The sequence below is a fragment of the Fusarium flagelliforme genome (genome assembly GCF_020744385.1).
Source record: "Fusarium flagelliforme strain FIESC 12 MPI-CAGE-AA-0113 chromosome Unknown B0J16scaffold_5, whole genome shotgun sequence".
Lineage (NCBI taxonomy): Eukaryota > Fungi > Ascomycota > Sordariomycetes > Hypocreales > Nectriaceae > Fusarium > Fusarium flagelliforme.
The window spans coordinates 2,347,679-2,361,840 of record NW_025763507.1 but is presented as its reverse complement, the minus strand read 5'-3'; the positions used below and the strand labels follow the sequence as shown (position 1 = coordinate 2,361,840).

General features: G+C 48.4%; 4 protein-coding genes across 4 annotated transcripts; 2 read left to right on the top strand and 2 right to left on the bottom strand.

Annotated features, from left to right (window-relative positions):
- Nucleotides 1-4,762: 4,762 nt before the first annotated feature.
- On the bottom strand, nt 4,763-5,511 carry B0J16DRAFT_269475 (Snf7-domain-containing protein; the record flags this gene model as incomplete). Its single annotated transcript, XM_046123513.1, has 2 exons — nt 4,763-5,401; nt 5,464-5,511. The coding sequence occupies 2 exons, from the start codon at nt 5,509-5,511 to the stop codon at nt 4,763-4,765; spliced, it is 687 nt and encodes a 228-aa protein (XP_045981459.1).
- A 1,055-nt stretch (nt 5,512-6,566) lies between these two features.
- On the top strand, nt 6,567-8,066 carry B0J16DRAFT_345180 (HSP20-like chaperone). Its single transcript, XM_046128237.1, has 3 exons — nt 6,567-6,784; nt 6,951-7,343; nt 7,398-8,066. The coding sequence occupies exons 1-3, from the start codon at nt 6,760-6,762 to the stop codon at nt 7,628-7,630; spliced, it is 651 nt and encodes a 216-aa protein (XP_045981458.1). The 5' UTR covers nt 6,567-6,759; the 3' UTR covers nt 7,631-8,066.
- A 196-nt stretch (nt 8,067-8,262) lies between these two features.
- B0J16DRAFT_321778 (uncharacterized protein) lies at nt 8,263-10,138 on the bottom strand (the record flags this gene model as incomplete). The annotated part of the gene is made up of 8 exons (XM_046125655.1): nt 8,263-8,265; nt 8,318-8,585; nt 8,635-8,708; nt 8,756-8,920; nt 9,155-9,192; nt 9,332-9,398; nt 9,831-9,860; nt 9,914-10,138. The coding sequence occupies 8 exons, from the start codon at nt 10,136-10,138 to the stop codon at nt 8,263-8,265; spliced, it is 870 nt and encodes a 289-aa protein (XP_045981457.1).
- A 2,026-nt stretch (nt 10,139-12,164) lies between these two features.
- B0J16DRAFT_321777 (uncharacterized protein) lies at nt 12,165-13,291 on the top strand (the record flags this gene model as incomplete). Its single annotated transcript, XM_046125654.1, has 2 exons — nt 12,165-12,790; nt 12,841-13,291. 2 exons carry the CDS (start codon nt 12,165-12,167, stop codon nt 13,289-13,291), a joined length of 1,077 nt encoding a protein of 358 aa, XP_045981456.1.
- Between the last annotated feature and the right edge of the window lie 871 nt (nt 13,292-14,162).

Sequence of the window (14,162 nt, the reverse complement as noted above, 5' to 3'; positions counted from 1 at the left end):
GAGGGAAAGAGAGAGTAGACTGGACTAAAGTTGCCCGAAGCTGGAGAAAAATAGGATCTGGTCCCGACAGTTGCCCCTTTCAGATCGCACCGAGTCAACGAGCGAATAGGAGGAGAAGATGGAGGGGTGTGGATTTTACAGAAGTCATCAGTGGTAAAGACCGCTAGAAGCTCTGGAGATCAAACAGTCAATCAATTAATCGCGTGGCGACGCGGGTGAGCGAGTCGCGTAGGGCTTCACTCTCACATGTGAAGCCACGCGATTGACAGTCTGACAGCTTGGACGTTTCATTAACGCTGCTTAATGCATCAACGGAGTTACCGCGAGTCTGAGGGTTGGGATGAGCGTCTTCCCAAGCTCTGGTAGTTTCACGAATGAATCGCAATCAATTCCTGTTACCCCTAGAGATGCGACAAAGTCTTGAATCCGTCATTAGACATGTCTGTCTTGTTTCTAATGACTGTCGCAGATGATAACAAGTTTTGCTTGTTCTTGGACTCTGCTTCCGGCCCGGCAACAGAGATGCTTAGACTGTTCATTCTTGGAAATTGATGCGATCCCAAAGCAAATCTCTGATACAGTAGCGATTCAGCGACTGCTGCCAAGGCACACCCAGATGTCACTGCGATTTGGGGACGCCACAACGTGGTGAAGCGCCGCCTACGCTGCGACTCGCCGCAACAGATTACCTATTTCGTTGAAACCTTAAACAGATCCCTTTTGAAAAGGATCGCGATTGCAGATTTCTACTATGGACGGTACAGTAGAAGTCTTGATTTACAGTACAAAAAGATATCAATATGACGTCGTACACGCCGAAAAGTGATGCGTCGCCTTTAAGATCAAGACTCATCTCGTTGAATCTGTACAAATGCAGATGCAGTAATAGTATGTAATGTGAAAGCGATTGTGGCTTTCTGCTTTTGCGTGTTGCACCCTCGGAGATGATGTCGTAGGCTGGTGATACAGCCTGTGGTTGCAGTTACTACAGTACCTATAGTACGCCGGGGAGCTAGGAATAGCATCAGGTACTCTACTGTAGCATTCGCATTACGGAGGCCGCGGCTGATTATTGATTACGCATCGTGTTCCGTATCGCATTACGATATCTGACCTGAGATTGGTCCGGATCAGTCAACTCTGAATACAGTTGAACGACTGACTGACTTATCGAGTTGAGCTGAGTCTCGTGACAAAACTCGTCTTGGCTTCCATGGCCCCCCCGAATTGTACTGTAACAATCCAACACTTGGTGAGCCACATCCTATCATTTCCTGCAGCATCTCATTTGTACAGTATCGGGGGCTGAGGCCAAGGCTGAGACTGAGGCTGCTGAGCCGATGACGACGATGGTCAGCCAACATTACAGACTTATATGGCAGCGCCTCGTCATCTGCTCAGGGATCATGATCACGTTATGGTGATCCGGGGTAGCTGTAAAACACTGGAGCTGTATCCGCATTGTACTGTAGTTTCAACCTTGGGGTCCGATTACTGTACTGTGCCTTGCTGTTATTATCTATGAGTAATTAATGTACAGTAGACCGGTTGATAATTGCCCGTTTCTGGGGTTATTCGCCATTGATAAACAACGAAACGATATGCTATGCTGTACCTCGTTTGGTTTGCTCCGGTGGAGGGGAGGTGAGTTATGATCGACCATGATGAGCATGTCACTGAGCGACAAAGGCGTTATGATAATCTCATATCGAGGAATCATGATAGAGTAGTATGCAACGAAAAACGTTTAATTAATTTCATGACAGGAATTTCTTTTCTAGTGCCCCCTTTGCAAATGCCGTCATACAAACAAACTCTTCTTCTCATACACTCCCTTCCAAAGTTAGCCCAACGTCTTGGTGTTTATCTCCTGTTGTCTGTCTCCTGGTGCTCCCTCTGACAAGGTCCGAGTGATAACGAGTGGGGGTGAAAGTGGTCGTGGGGTTTAACCAGAATCCGATATCGCGTCAGTCACATCACATTAATCACTTGAGAAGCCACATCATCCCGTGTTTGCCATCGTTTCAGGCACAAGAACAAAAACAATTAATTTAAGCAATCGCTGCTGCAGCCTCATAAGCCTCATTTTCATTTGTGACTGATCTGAGAGTTGTCTCTCTAGTTCCCTCATCTCATTTCATCTCAGTCCCAAGGTCAAGTTTGGTGTTTCATTGGATGTGATAATGTCGTGACAGCGCCATGCCGTTATTTTAGTACAGCAAACTGCCGGCCAAACAGTTGAAAAGAACGGTCAGAGCAACCAACAGCCCTGTCGAGAATATCTAATGTCTCACTCTCAGGCGTCAAGAGCGTTGGCTGTTAGGCTCGGATCAGGTGCTTGCCGTACCGTACCGTCCCGATCATCTTGCATCCGTAGGTTACTTTTACTTTTGATCCCTTGTCTGGTCTTGTTTACTCTTCTCCCATTCACCTTTCCTCTCATCATTTATTTCCCCCACGCAAGTGCAGCAAACTCAAACTCAAACTCACGAGCATCTGCCAGCCAAGGGATCGCTACATGAGGGACGATCTTCTATTCTAGTTCCCGCCTTGCTTTTGACCTACCCTGTCTATTGTATTTGTATCTCATCAATTAAAGTGTTTGCTTTGACTGTATCTTGTGTCTGTGCCCCCGCGGCAGTATTTTGCTTTTCCGGTTGATTGTTTATTGTTGATCGATTGTCTATCTATCTGATCTGATGGTTTGATCATCTCGTATTTAGTCTAACTAATCCATATATGTCCTTCCGTATTGAAGAATTGTTTGTGTGTTGTCACCCTGCCATATCATGTTTTCAAAAGCGGTCAGTTGAGGTCTGTCTTTTGATGCCGGGTAGAGAAGAGATAACAGCACGCCCTCTGGTCTAACCAGACAAGACCAAACTATGCGTGTGCTCGTTTTGACTGACTGCAGTCTGCAGTCTACAGTTTGCAGCCTTGCTGGATTCCTTCCCACATGTCTACTGCCTACCTACCTGCATGTGCAGTGCGTCTTAACTCTTGATTTTATCCTACACCGATCAATGTGTTTCATGATTCTGCTGTGTCAGGGACTCAAAACTTGGCCTACACCGACTACGATACTTAGCAGCATACCGCCTTTTGAAACCGCCATCCTCTTACTCGCAGCATTTAACTTGGTTGATATCCGCCTGCCTGCATGCGTCTAGGCACTTTCTCAGTGTTAGAGTCGCACAACTGCAGTACATTAATTAATTAGTTCATTATTATATGCGCTGGCTCATAGTTGGCGCGCATTCATCCGTACAGTCCCTCATCTACCCGTTCGTACACGACAGCAAACCATATCTGAGGTGGATGTTGTCCCTTGCAGCTACCCTTGGCCTTGACTTTGACAGCATGTTCAAGCGAAGTGAGTCATAGTGGAAAACTCTTAATTGATTTGTGTGACGTGACTGTAGGGGGTGTCATGACTTATTCGAGGAGTGCTCTTTTCATGGCTGTTGCAGCTTTCGGTTGCGGTGAGGCCATCTACAAATGCCCAACCAATATCGTTGAGGTGAGTTATCGTGTGAGGGACAACTCACCGTCGCTCAAACAAACTTGTTCTGCCTGATCTTTTTCACTTTGACAAGCCACCTTGTTCCCGGCCGGTACTGGCATTATCTCTGGAGTAATAAATAGTCCATGACTTGAAGTTGAGCCAATTCGCTCCAATGTAAGCTTTAGGGTAAGCTGCTTTCGGCCATCACCATGTCTATACATTTGATGATGGATGGATGGGCAATATTGCATACTTCTACTACTCGTTTTGATACTCTTCATATTTCGAGTCTAATAAATCATTCATTACCGGGAGGCATGCCGTCAAACTGAGTAATGCCGTTACCTGCCACCATTATGTGAAGTTCATAGTCGTCTGCGACAGGATTCGACTTAAACAGATCGGACCCAAACCTATCTGGCTGGCGCCAAACAGCAGGTTAAGATATGACATCGGACTAGCCATGTAAACTAGACCATACTGCTTGCTTATGATAGTGTGGAAAGTTGTCTTGTTCAACCTGTACGCTGAGTATACTGGTAAAGCATATTGAAGCTCGATCGCTGTAGATTTATTCTGCTCCGGAATACGTCCATTATGGTGGTATAATAGCTGTGACTGCGTGTAGACACTGAAAAACATCGAGAACTTGATTGTCTCTACGGTGACTTCAGCTCAAACTGTGTATATGTAGTAAGAGAAGCGCATACCAATGCAATACACAGACATAATATTCCCGTCTTCTGATCTTACAGATGGGGAACCGATGTGTTAGAGTAATTCTCAAATGCTCCCCAATCTATGATGTGGTCATCATACAAGGAATGAGACCCAACTATCATTATTTGATGGACGTGAGCACTGACCGAGTTGCTGTCTAGCGAAAAAGGGTATTACAGGAAGCCTTCATCGGACTTCTAGTATCAGGTCAATTAGGATAGCACAAGTCTGCCAAAGATGATTCGAGAAAATATGTCGGTAGTTGGCAGACCCAAAGAGTAAGTCGAGTATGTTGACAGTAGACTCAGGCGATGCTGACAGCTTCAGAGCAAAGATGAAACGTGGTTATATATCTTGTATCGCGATGAGAACTACGAGAACACGCAAGATCTCATAGCCTCAAGGTCTTTACAGTATAGAATGTATGCAAAAATTGCACATACGCCAAACTCCCCCAACTCCTTCCACGATGAAGAGCAACTGGCACCTTCAAGCAGTAACCAACAAACATACCAAGTCGCAACACCAAAAGTCTCATTAACTGCGAAGCGCCTCTAACCGGTTGCGCATCTGGTCCATCATGGCCTCGGCATCCTCTTCCTCCTCCTCCTCTTCCTGGGGCTTCTGAGGTTCTGGCACTGGCGCGACAGGCAGACTGGGTTGCTTGCGATCCTTGAGGACTTCTCCCAGGACCTTTTCCACCTCACCCTCTGCCTCCTCATCTTCCATAAGCATATCCCCATCGGCTGGCAATGTGTCCTCAACCATCTCCTCGATAACGCCCGCCTTCATCAACTCTACGCTCAGCTCTTGCATAGTGCCTGCTAGTTCCGGTAGGCGGATAAGTGAGTTAACATCCTTCATAATACCTACGCTCGCTCGGATGGATCCCTCGATCTTTCGCACGGCAAAAGCCTCGTTCACCTGCATCTGGACCGACGAAAGTTGCGCCTTTGATGTGACAAGGCGTTGTGATTGCTTTCGGGCGCGGACGAGCTCACGAGCAAAGTCACGAACTTCCTGCTGGGCTTGCTTCGAGCGGGACGGATCGCGCTGGCCTCGCTTATCAGCTTGGATGATGAGGTTCTTCGTCTTGGCCTCGACTTGCTTAACGGTCTGGATGTCGCGATCGAGCTTGCGCATGTTTTGCCTCATCAACGCATTGCATTTGCGCATCTGGATTAAAGAGTCGTGTCAGGCGAGGACGCAGTAAAGGAGGTAGAGTTGACTGTGCGTACCTGAGCCTGAGGATCAGGCTTAGCAAAGAGGGATTTGAATGTTTCCATATTGGCGGTTGAATATACAGAAATGGCCGCGCCAATGACGCAACCCTAGAAATGATCAGATGGCGGAGTAGGCGACTTGCGTGTTCTTGTATTCTAGGGGCTGCAAGTTGGTATGCGAGATGCAGTATCGGTAGGGTCTCGGGGGCTGCAAGTTGGATCTCGACGCTGTCGAATTAGCCGTAGCTATTTGTTAGATGATGTTGGTTCATGGTGGTGAGGCTCGCCCGTGCAAGCCTCGAGGCTGAGTAGGCGTACAGGGCCGAGGTTTAATTGGCCCGGTAAGCAAAGAAAAAGGTACAAGTACAGTGGGGAGGCCTTGTTCAGGTAGAAGGACCGCCAATTCGGGGTCCAGCAGAAGCAGAACCTGGAGCAGTCCACGCAAAGCTCTCAACCTTACCTACTGCGCAGTGCCCCAATTTTCAGGCACTTAAGATTCTCTTAGGGACTTGATAATCGGGCTCTCAAAGACATCGTAAACACTTTTTGTTCTTCAAGTTGTGTGCCATTAATGTTTGACACAGTCACTGAGATTCGCCTGCTTACCCCGCCATTGGATCTTCATGCTGGCCGCGTGTAGATGTTGAGTTAACTTATTAGGCTCCATGTCATGAATACCTCTAGACCCTCTACAAAGGACAGAGTTTTGGCCACTACATTAGTACTTTAAGCCCTATTAAGAATTTGACTTGAGTGATGGTTATATCAGGTCTGGAGATATCTCGTACTGTACCTGCTCATGTCCTATCGTCAACCTCCATTGAAGGCGACAAAGCTCCAGTACCTTCTAGGAGCTCCAGCCCATTAACAGTGGGGAAACACTGACCAATTCAAGGGACAAACGTCAGAGTGGGCACCTTTGCGAGGCGATAGTGTATACCTCTCCTACCACTGGATTGCCTGGTTAAATCAAGTACCTCTTGATCAATTGCCCCTCCATTCTCTCTTGTTCTTAGACATTCTACCATACTACCTGTGACCAGGCAAACGTGCAAGCCTCACGCCTACCTGCAGAGCATTCATACGGTAGCAAAGCCCAGAGCCCAGAGCAGCTACAGAAAGCAGACGAGCTAAAACTGCACCTCCTCCGCTCCGCCCACCAAAAACCCATCCAGCTCGTCTCCATTCATCTTGCATCATCTGAATCTTTCGCCTTTCTTCTTATCTCTTGTTTTTCCCTCTCCTCCACGACCAACTTCTAACTCTACTTCACGATATTCTTTAAGATACCCTCAAATTCCCTTATACACAATGTCTGACACTGTTTACCCCGAAGGTATGTCGCTGTCATTCATATAGCCTTGTCCTCGTATTCCCCTCCTCTCCCCGATGCCGCTCTGGAGGCCTACACTGCCAACAATTTTCTTGGTGGTCTAAAGCTCGATCGCATCTTGCGCACCTGTCCAATTCCATATGAAGCGCACTTACTAACTCCTCTCCAGTCCTCTGGGCTCAGCGATCTTCTGTCGCCGATGCTTCTAAGAACTTCATCTACCTCACCATCTCCGTCCCTGATGTGCCCAAGGACAGCATGACCCTCGACCTCCAGCCCACCAAGCTCAACTTCACCGGCACCTCATCCACTCTCAAGAAGAAGTACCATGTCGAGCTTGAGTTCTGGGGCGAGATCGACCCCGCAGAGAGCAAGATCAACCACACTGCCAAGAACGTTGAGATAAAGCTACAGAAGAAGGAGCTCAAGGAGGAGTACTGGCCCAGATTGCTGAAGGACTCCAAGCGCGTCCACTTCCTCAAGACCGACTTCGACAAGTGGGTTGACGAGGATGAGCAGAACGAGGCCCCTGAGGACGACTTCTCTCAGTTCGGTGGCATGGGTAAGTTCTACACTGAAGCAATGCATCAGAAACAACAAACTAACACACATATAGGTGGCATGCCTGGCATGGGCGACATGGGAGGTATGGGAGGCATGGGCGGTATGGGCGGTGACTTCGGCGGCATTGATTTCTCCAAGCTGGGAGGTGGTGCTGGCTTCCCCGGTGCCGAGGGTGCTGGTGACGAACTTGACGACGATGAAGACGACGACGACATGCCCGCGCTCGAGGGCGACGACAAGAAGGACGCCGCTCCCGCTGCCGCCGCTACTGAGAAGAAGGATTAGATCCAGCAAATATGATTGTTTGACGTTGCCAAAGGCGAGCATTTTCTGAACTACAGTACAGGATCAGGCAGGGTATTTGGCGTTGTGCCTATCAAGGCAGGCTTATTTCTCGGATATGTGGTACAGACTACTGCATTGCCTGCTTCGATATGGAAGCAAAAAAGATGAAAAAAACCGTTAAGCCCATGACTTGTTCACCTACTTACCTATCCAAGAAGAGTGCCCTGTGAATGTTGGAATAAGGTCTGACTTGAAAACCTAGCTAAGGGAAGGCAATATATTCAGTCCCCGCGGACCCGATGTATTATTCTCAAGGTGATTCGAACACTAGGAGACAACAAAGTAGGCAATGCAAGACGTGAATGAGCTTTTAGAATACCGATTTTGTTTTCTCAACGTAGGTCATGTCATAACTTCACAAAGCAATGATACGAAAATCAAAATTGAAAACTGGTCTTATTCCACCTATTGTACACTCATTGGCCGAGTCCTGCAGGACCAAGCTGTTAAATTACCAAGCACTAAAACTATAACCGCATTCTGTTGCAAGCCGCCAATAAAAACATCAGCTTGTTCTTGTGGTAGTTCAATATTATTCCTTCATCGCTGTCATCGCTACGCCTTACTTAGTTTTACTAGGGACCATGGTTAGCATCATCTAGGCAACCTGAATTGAGCGGTACATACGGCGATCTCATCCATATCAGCATCACCAGTGGCAGCCGGCGCAGGTGCAGGCGCAGCAGCAGTGTTGGCGTTGGCGTCAGGGGCAGGAGTGACAAAATAATCAGCCATCTCCGAGTCGAGTTCCTCTTGAGTCTTCTTCGCGGGACGGCTGTTGCGACCGCGGCGCTTCTTGTTACCAGCGGCCTTAGCAGTGCCCTTGGCGGCGCCGGCGTTGTGCTTGTCGGCAGCAGCGGACTTGGGTTGAGCCTTGGCCTGGGCCTTAGGCTGACTGTTCTTGCGTGAGATGGAGTTATTTACACATGAGCTTTTCAACTTACGTAGTACGTTCGGCAAGAGTCTTGGCGGTAGGGATAACTTTATCGGCCTGAGCGGCTCCAACAACGATCTCAATCTACTCGAATTAGTTGTATTTCACGCCAGAAACAACGAACAGCATACCTTGATAGGTCGGTTGTCAACTAGAAGACCATTCAATTTCTGGAAAGCCTTGCTAGCGCCATCAGACTTGTGGAAGGTGACGTTGGCGATACCGCGGCTTTGTGAGTTGGGGCCGTAGACAAGCTCAACTCGCTTGATGGGCCCAACAGATTGGATAAAGTACTCCTATCAAAGGAAAAGCGTTAGTATTCCGAAGTATATGGTTTAACAAATTCGTCGTTCCGTTTTCGAGCCTCGGTCGTTCCAGTTCCGGGAGAATGTTACATCGCCGAGATTTGATAGTCGAAATAGTTGAACAGCCAGCAAGCAGAACAGCGAGACACAGCCAGATTTCCCGATCCAACCCCCGAGGATTGAGATCAATCAAAGCATACGAGACCACACCCACATGGCTCTCACTGCAATGGCCCACGACTCAGGAACCCAGCCCAAGTTTACTACTGCTCATGTAGTATCCCGATTGCTTTGCCAGAAAATAAACGCGCAACCCATCGTTTCCCACTTAGGGACTTGCTTAAGCCGACATGGCTTCATTTTCCCGAAACCGTCGAGGGGTGATCTGCTGTATGTGCTCACTGCTTGCTCGCTGAAGTTGATACGGAATTCCAGACAGGCTCATTTTGAGGAGTCCGCTAGCCGTTGACTGGAAAATGTGCATATCGTTATGACAATCTCCATCCTGTAGAGTCGACGCTACATAGGCGAGGAACGCTGACCAGGCGCTTCCTCCAAGATCATTGCGTGACAAGGATGTTCTCAACTTCCGACATTGTACCATTTCCAGGTTTTACCGAGTACAGGAAGGAGACTAGCCTTAGGGACGTGGAAGACTTGAGTTGATCAGCAAAAGAGACGACTGATTCCAATCGTTTTATGCCAGTTTATACAAGCTCTTTGATCGTCTTTGGATCTCGAATATTCCACATCCCGTAGACTAGGTGTCTGATAGCTCCGAACCGACAGGCTGGATCGACAAACCAGTCGGATTGACGCGTCGAAGGCAAAAAATAAGAGCGGCGAAGGAGAAAAGGTCGAACAAAGTCCGAGAGCCTCAAGAGCCACAGCGGAAACATACCTTGATCTGCTGCTCCGAGACATCCTTAGGCTGATGAAATTGTTAGCGCAAGCAGTGTATCAACGGGCTTGCCGAGTACTTACCAGATTGCTGACCATGATCTTGCTGTCACTGTTGGTAGGGGCGGCCTTGGTAGGGGCAGGCTTTGCGCCGGCACCGCGCGCGGGCTTGGTGTTCTTCTGAATTCCACCAACAGGTGCGGCCGCGGCAGGGCGTCCGGTAGAACGGCGCGGGTTGGAGCGACGGCGAGCGCTTCGGCGCTGGGCCTGGGTGATGTCGTCGAGAGCTTGGTCGAGCTTGCCTGACATTTTGACGTTTGGTTGAACCGTGGTTTATGGAAATATGGTTTAGGCTGACAAAGTCGGTCAAATCAGCAGAAAGTATTGAACGACAGGTGTAGTTGTTGTCCAAAGCGCGAAAGTCGCGATGAGAAGAGAGAATAATCAAGAGAAGGTGGTCGCGAGAACTCCAATAATAAATCTGCTAGAGTTGGGATGGAAGAAAAAGCGCGCAAGAATAATTAGAGCGGCCTGGTAGAGAAGAGAAGTACTTGGGCTGGGTTTGAGAAGTGGGCGTGAGTGTGAGGGAAGAGAACTTTGATGGTTGACGAAGAGAGAAGGAGAGGAAGATGGAGACAGGGAGGGAGGAAGGGAAACATAAAGGCACAGGAAAATATGGGGTGGGTGCTGCCTCCTGTTGCTGTCAGCTGCCTAACAAGCTCAATGCGCGCAGGCGTGAGTGTGGCGCCCCGAGCAAACTAAACCCTTTTAAGTAGTGCTGAGCCTCATTGACCAAAGCATTGGGTGTAAAATTTAATTAATCTTTCCGCTCTGCTAAGCTCACGTAAGGTGATCAGGTTATTTAGTCTCGCATCCACATTGGCAGAATTCCGTCCTGCATTAAAGGGACAGCTTGCAAACAATGTTTATTGCGGAGCAGTACTTCACGATTGCTGTAGGATAGGGTGCCTTAGGTACTAAATGTAAATGCACCTACGCGAGCCAAACTTGTTTTCGTTTTCTAGGTACTTTACGAGGCAATTCTAAAGCGACACCCTTATGAAAGCTGGCCGAAAACTTAACTTATGCTGAGCCAAATTAGCCTGCCGGTTGTTCAAGTTGGTGCGCTGTCAAGGTTAGAACACACAGTGAATGCTGTAAACATTGCTGGAAGCTGTCTATTGAGTATAATCGATATCCCCCAGTGTCGAATCTCTACAGCCCCTTATCTGGTCGTATCGAACCCAAGCTCTGTGGTGTGAATACGTGGTTTTAATTCTTCGAAGACTTCTCCTTAACGCCAGGCAGTACTTTGCTGCAATGAAAACCCCATTAATGAAATTATAGGATGCACAGTCATCGTATATGCGCATTCATAGCGACTTTGCGGCTTCCTCCTTGCCGCCTGCAACTGTGCCTTTCGGAGCGTTGACTTCGAGGAAATGGTAGACGACGATAAGAAGCATTGCCGCGACGCCAAAGAATATGGCTAGTTGGTAGAGTTGGCCGTCGGTAATCATGTTCGCGATCGAGGCAGGTAATGAGGTAGGCCTGGAAAGCTTGCGATCCACGATTAGTGCTTGCCCATGAGCGAGAAATTAATATTGCATTGCAGCTACTCACAAAGTGTGGTATTTGGGCCAGCTCTTGGAGTATCGTTGAGCTCTCGCGATTTCTGCGTGATCCGAGGCAGTGTTAAGGAAGGGTGCACACGAAGCTGTAGATGCTACGGAGAGCGAGCTTCAACTGGCCAGATGGAGCTCTAATTGTCTCGTTCGTGGTGGAGGTACGTACACTATCGCCGGGATTCTGTCTTAGCGTGGCCCGCAGTTTGGAAGTACCTATCCCCACTGTGAGATACCTATGATTGTCTTTGAGAGACTTTGGCGAAGCCCTACGCAATTGATCTCCGGCTTCCAATCACGGCAAATCGTGCTTGAGCCAAGTCTACCTAGGTAAATTCAAACAGGCAAGATGTATTTAATAGATTCCTACAACAGGACTTTCTAAAGAAGTCCATGCCCACAGCGACCACTAAACTGGTCTCATTGGCTGGCACTTGCTCACTAAGAAAAGTCTTGAACGCCCAACACGTGACTAGCCGGTGACTTCATCCTCCACACCAAGGCAGCCCAGCCCACCAACTATCAGCAATCTTCAACATTCGTCTTTTTTTTTCCCAACCTAGACTTGGTGGCTCTGCCTTGTACCATCACCAAATCGAAATCGGGGGTAATCACGATCACAGAATACCCCATAGACCAGCTCGAACGTTCAAAAAGTCATCGAACTTTCTTTTTGTCTCCCCCGATTACCCCGCCACCAACCGCCCATCATGCCTCCCAAGAAGGGCAAGGAGCCTCAGCCTAAAAAGGCGACCAAGACGGTCGAGGATCGAACTTTTGGTATGAAGAATAAAAAGGGCGGTGCTGCTCAGAGAGAAATTGGACGTATGCAGGCGAACCTCAAGAATGCTGGCACGATTGAGGAGAAGAAGAAGCAGGCCGAGAAGGCGGCTCGCGAGCGTGAGAAGAAGGCGGCTGAGGACGCCAAGAGAGATATGGAGGCAATGATGAATAGGCCGGCCCAGATCCAGAAAGTGCCTTTTGGAGTCGACCCCAAGACGGTTGTGTGTATTTTCTACAAGAAAGGCAACTGTGAGAAGGGCAAGAAGTGCAAGTTCTCGCACGATCTTTCTGTCGAGCGCAAGACAGAAAAGAAGAACCTGTACACCGATGCACGAGCAGAAGAAGAAGAGAACAAGAAGGTCGAGACATCAGCAGACTGGGACGAAGACAAGCTCCGAAGTGTCGTTCTGTCAAAGAAGGGCAACCAGCAAACCACTACCGATAAAGTATGCAAATACTTTATTGAGGCCATTGAAGATGGCAAGTATGGTTGGTTCTGGATTTGCCCTAATGGAGGAGACAAGTGCAAGTACAAGCACGCTCTTCCACCTGGGTATGTTTTGGTTTTCAATGCTATCCTGGTAGCCACTAACAGTAATCTAGATTTGTTCTCAAGACCAAGGAACAGAGAGCAGCAGAGAAGGCACTTTTGGATAAGTCACCGCTTAAGACTCTGACGCTTGAGGACTTCCTAGAGTCGGAACGACACAAATTGACAGGAACCCTTACACCTGTGACGCCAGAGTCTTTCGCTAAATGGAAGAAGGATCGCATGGACAAGAAGGCCGCCGAGGAGCAAGCCCGAAAGGCCAAGGAGAACACCGGTCGTGCTTTGTTCGAGAGCGGAAAATGGGGTGATGAAGACGAGTCCGAAGACGAAGATGATGATGATGATGTCTGGAACTTGCAGAAGCTTCGTGAGGAGACAGAGGGTATTCGTTCGAAGAAGGAGGAGGAACGCCTGGCAGCAAGCCACGATACTCCTGACAACGGTACCACGGGCGAAGCGACACCGGCAGAAGATACCCCAGCCGAGGCGGCTTCCGGCTCTTGAGTCAAGAGAGACAACGACGTATGACACATGTAGTCTAGAAAACCCAGGATCTGCGATTTCGTCGAGCTCTCTTCATCTTGGCTTGAGCTCGCCGGGGAACAGACCATCCAGAGGCAAGCCGAGCCCTGCTGCAGACCTCACATCAGTGAACTCGCGAGTGAGAGATCTGAGCAGGTCTACCATGGCGATCTCGTCATCTTGCGAATCCTCATAAGAGGAGGGATGACGTCTTTCATCCGAGTAGAATACATTACAGTATCAGTACTTATAACAGCATGCAAACTGAGCGCCAACGGCCACCCCTCATTAAAACACAAGTTCGCACGTGGATTATGCAGAGAATGACTTGATTGATAGTCATGTTATGCGTTTATCATTCAACATTACCAGAAATGCGCCCACGGGGCGCAGTGAGACTCAACCAAGTCAGCTACTGCTTCTAGGTTTGATGAACAACGACGGAAATATTTCGGCTAGCATGAAGCTGATCAGTGCATGATTATGTGTAGATCATGGTATTTTTGAGGTTGTGATGGTGGTTCGTCGCCCGCAAAATGCAACTCGAGTCTGAGGTAAACGCGCTTCGTCCAACCCCAACTCGAGTATTGTTTGTAAATGCGGGGGTCAGAGGATTTTTAATGGCCATCATTGGATGGGCCGAGATGTTACTTACCCGGACATTGAAGTCCGCTTAATGACATGGGGTATAGATTTGGATACCTACTAGATACTGTAACATGGATGGATGATTATCAGTTTGCAACCTGTATCCAAGAGAAAAAATAACGCCATGTGCGTTTATTTCATATAGGAAAACAGCTCCTAGATACAAAGAAATCACCATGCTATACCCCAAGGTAGGTGCTTGGAT

Excerpts from the sequence above, each read along its gene's own strand:
- B0J16DRAFT_345180 (XM_046128237.1), top strand. The coding sequence starts at position 6,760 with ATGTCTGACACTGTTTACCCCGAAG. Across the intron at positions 6,785-6,950 it reads TGACACTGTTTACCCCGAAG|TCCTCTGGGCTCAGCGATCT; the intron begins GTATGTCGCTGT and ends ACTCCTCTCCAG. Across the intron at positions 7,344-7,397 it reads CTCTCAGTTCGGTGGCATGG|GTGGCATGCCTGGCATGGGC; the intron begins GTAAGTTCTACA and ends ACACACATATAG.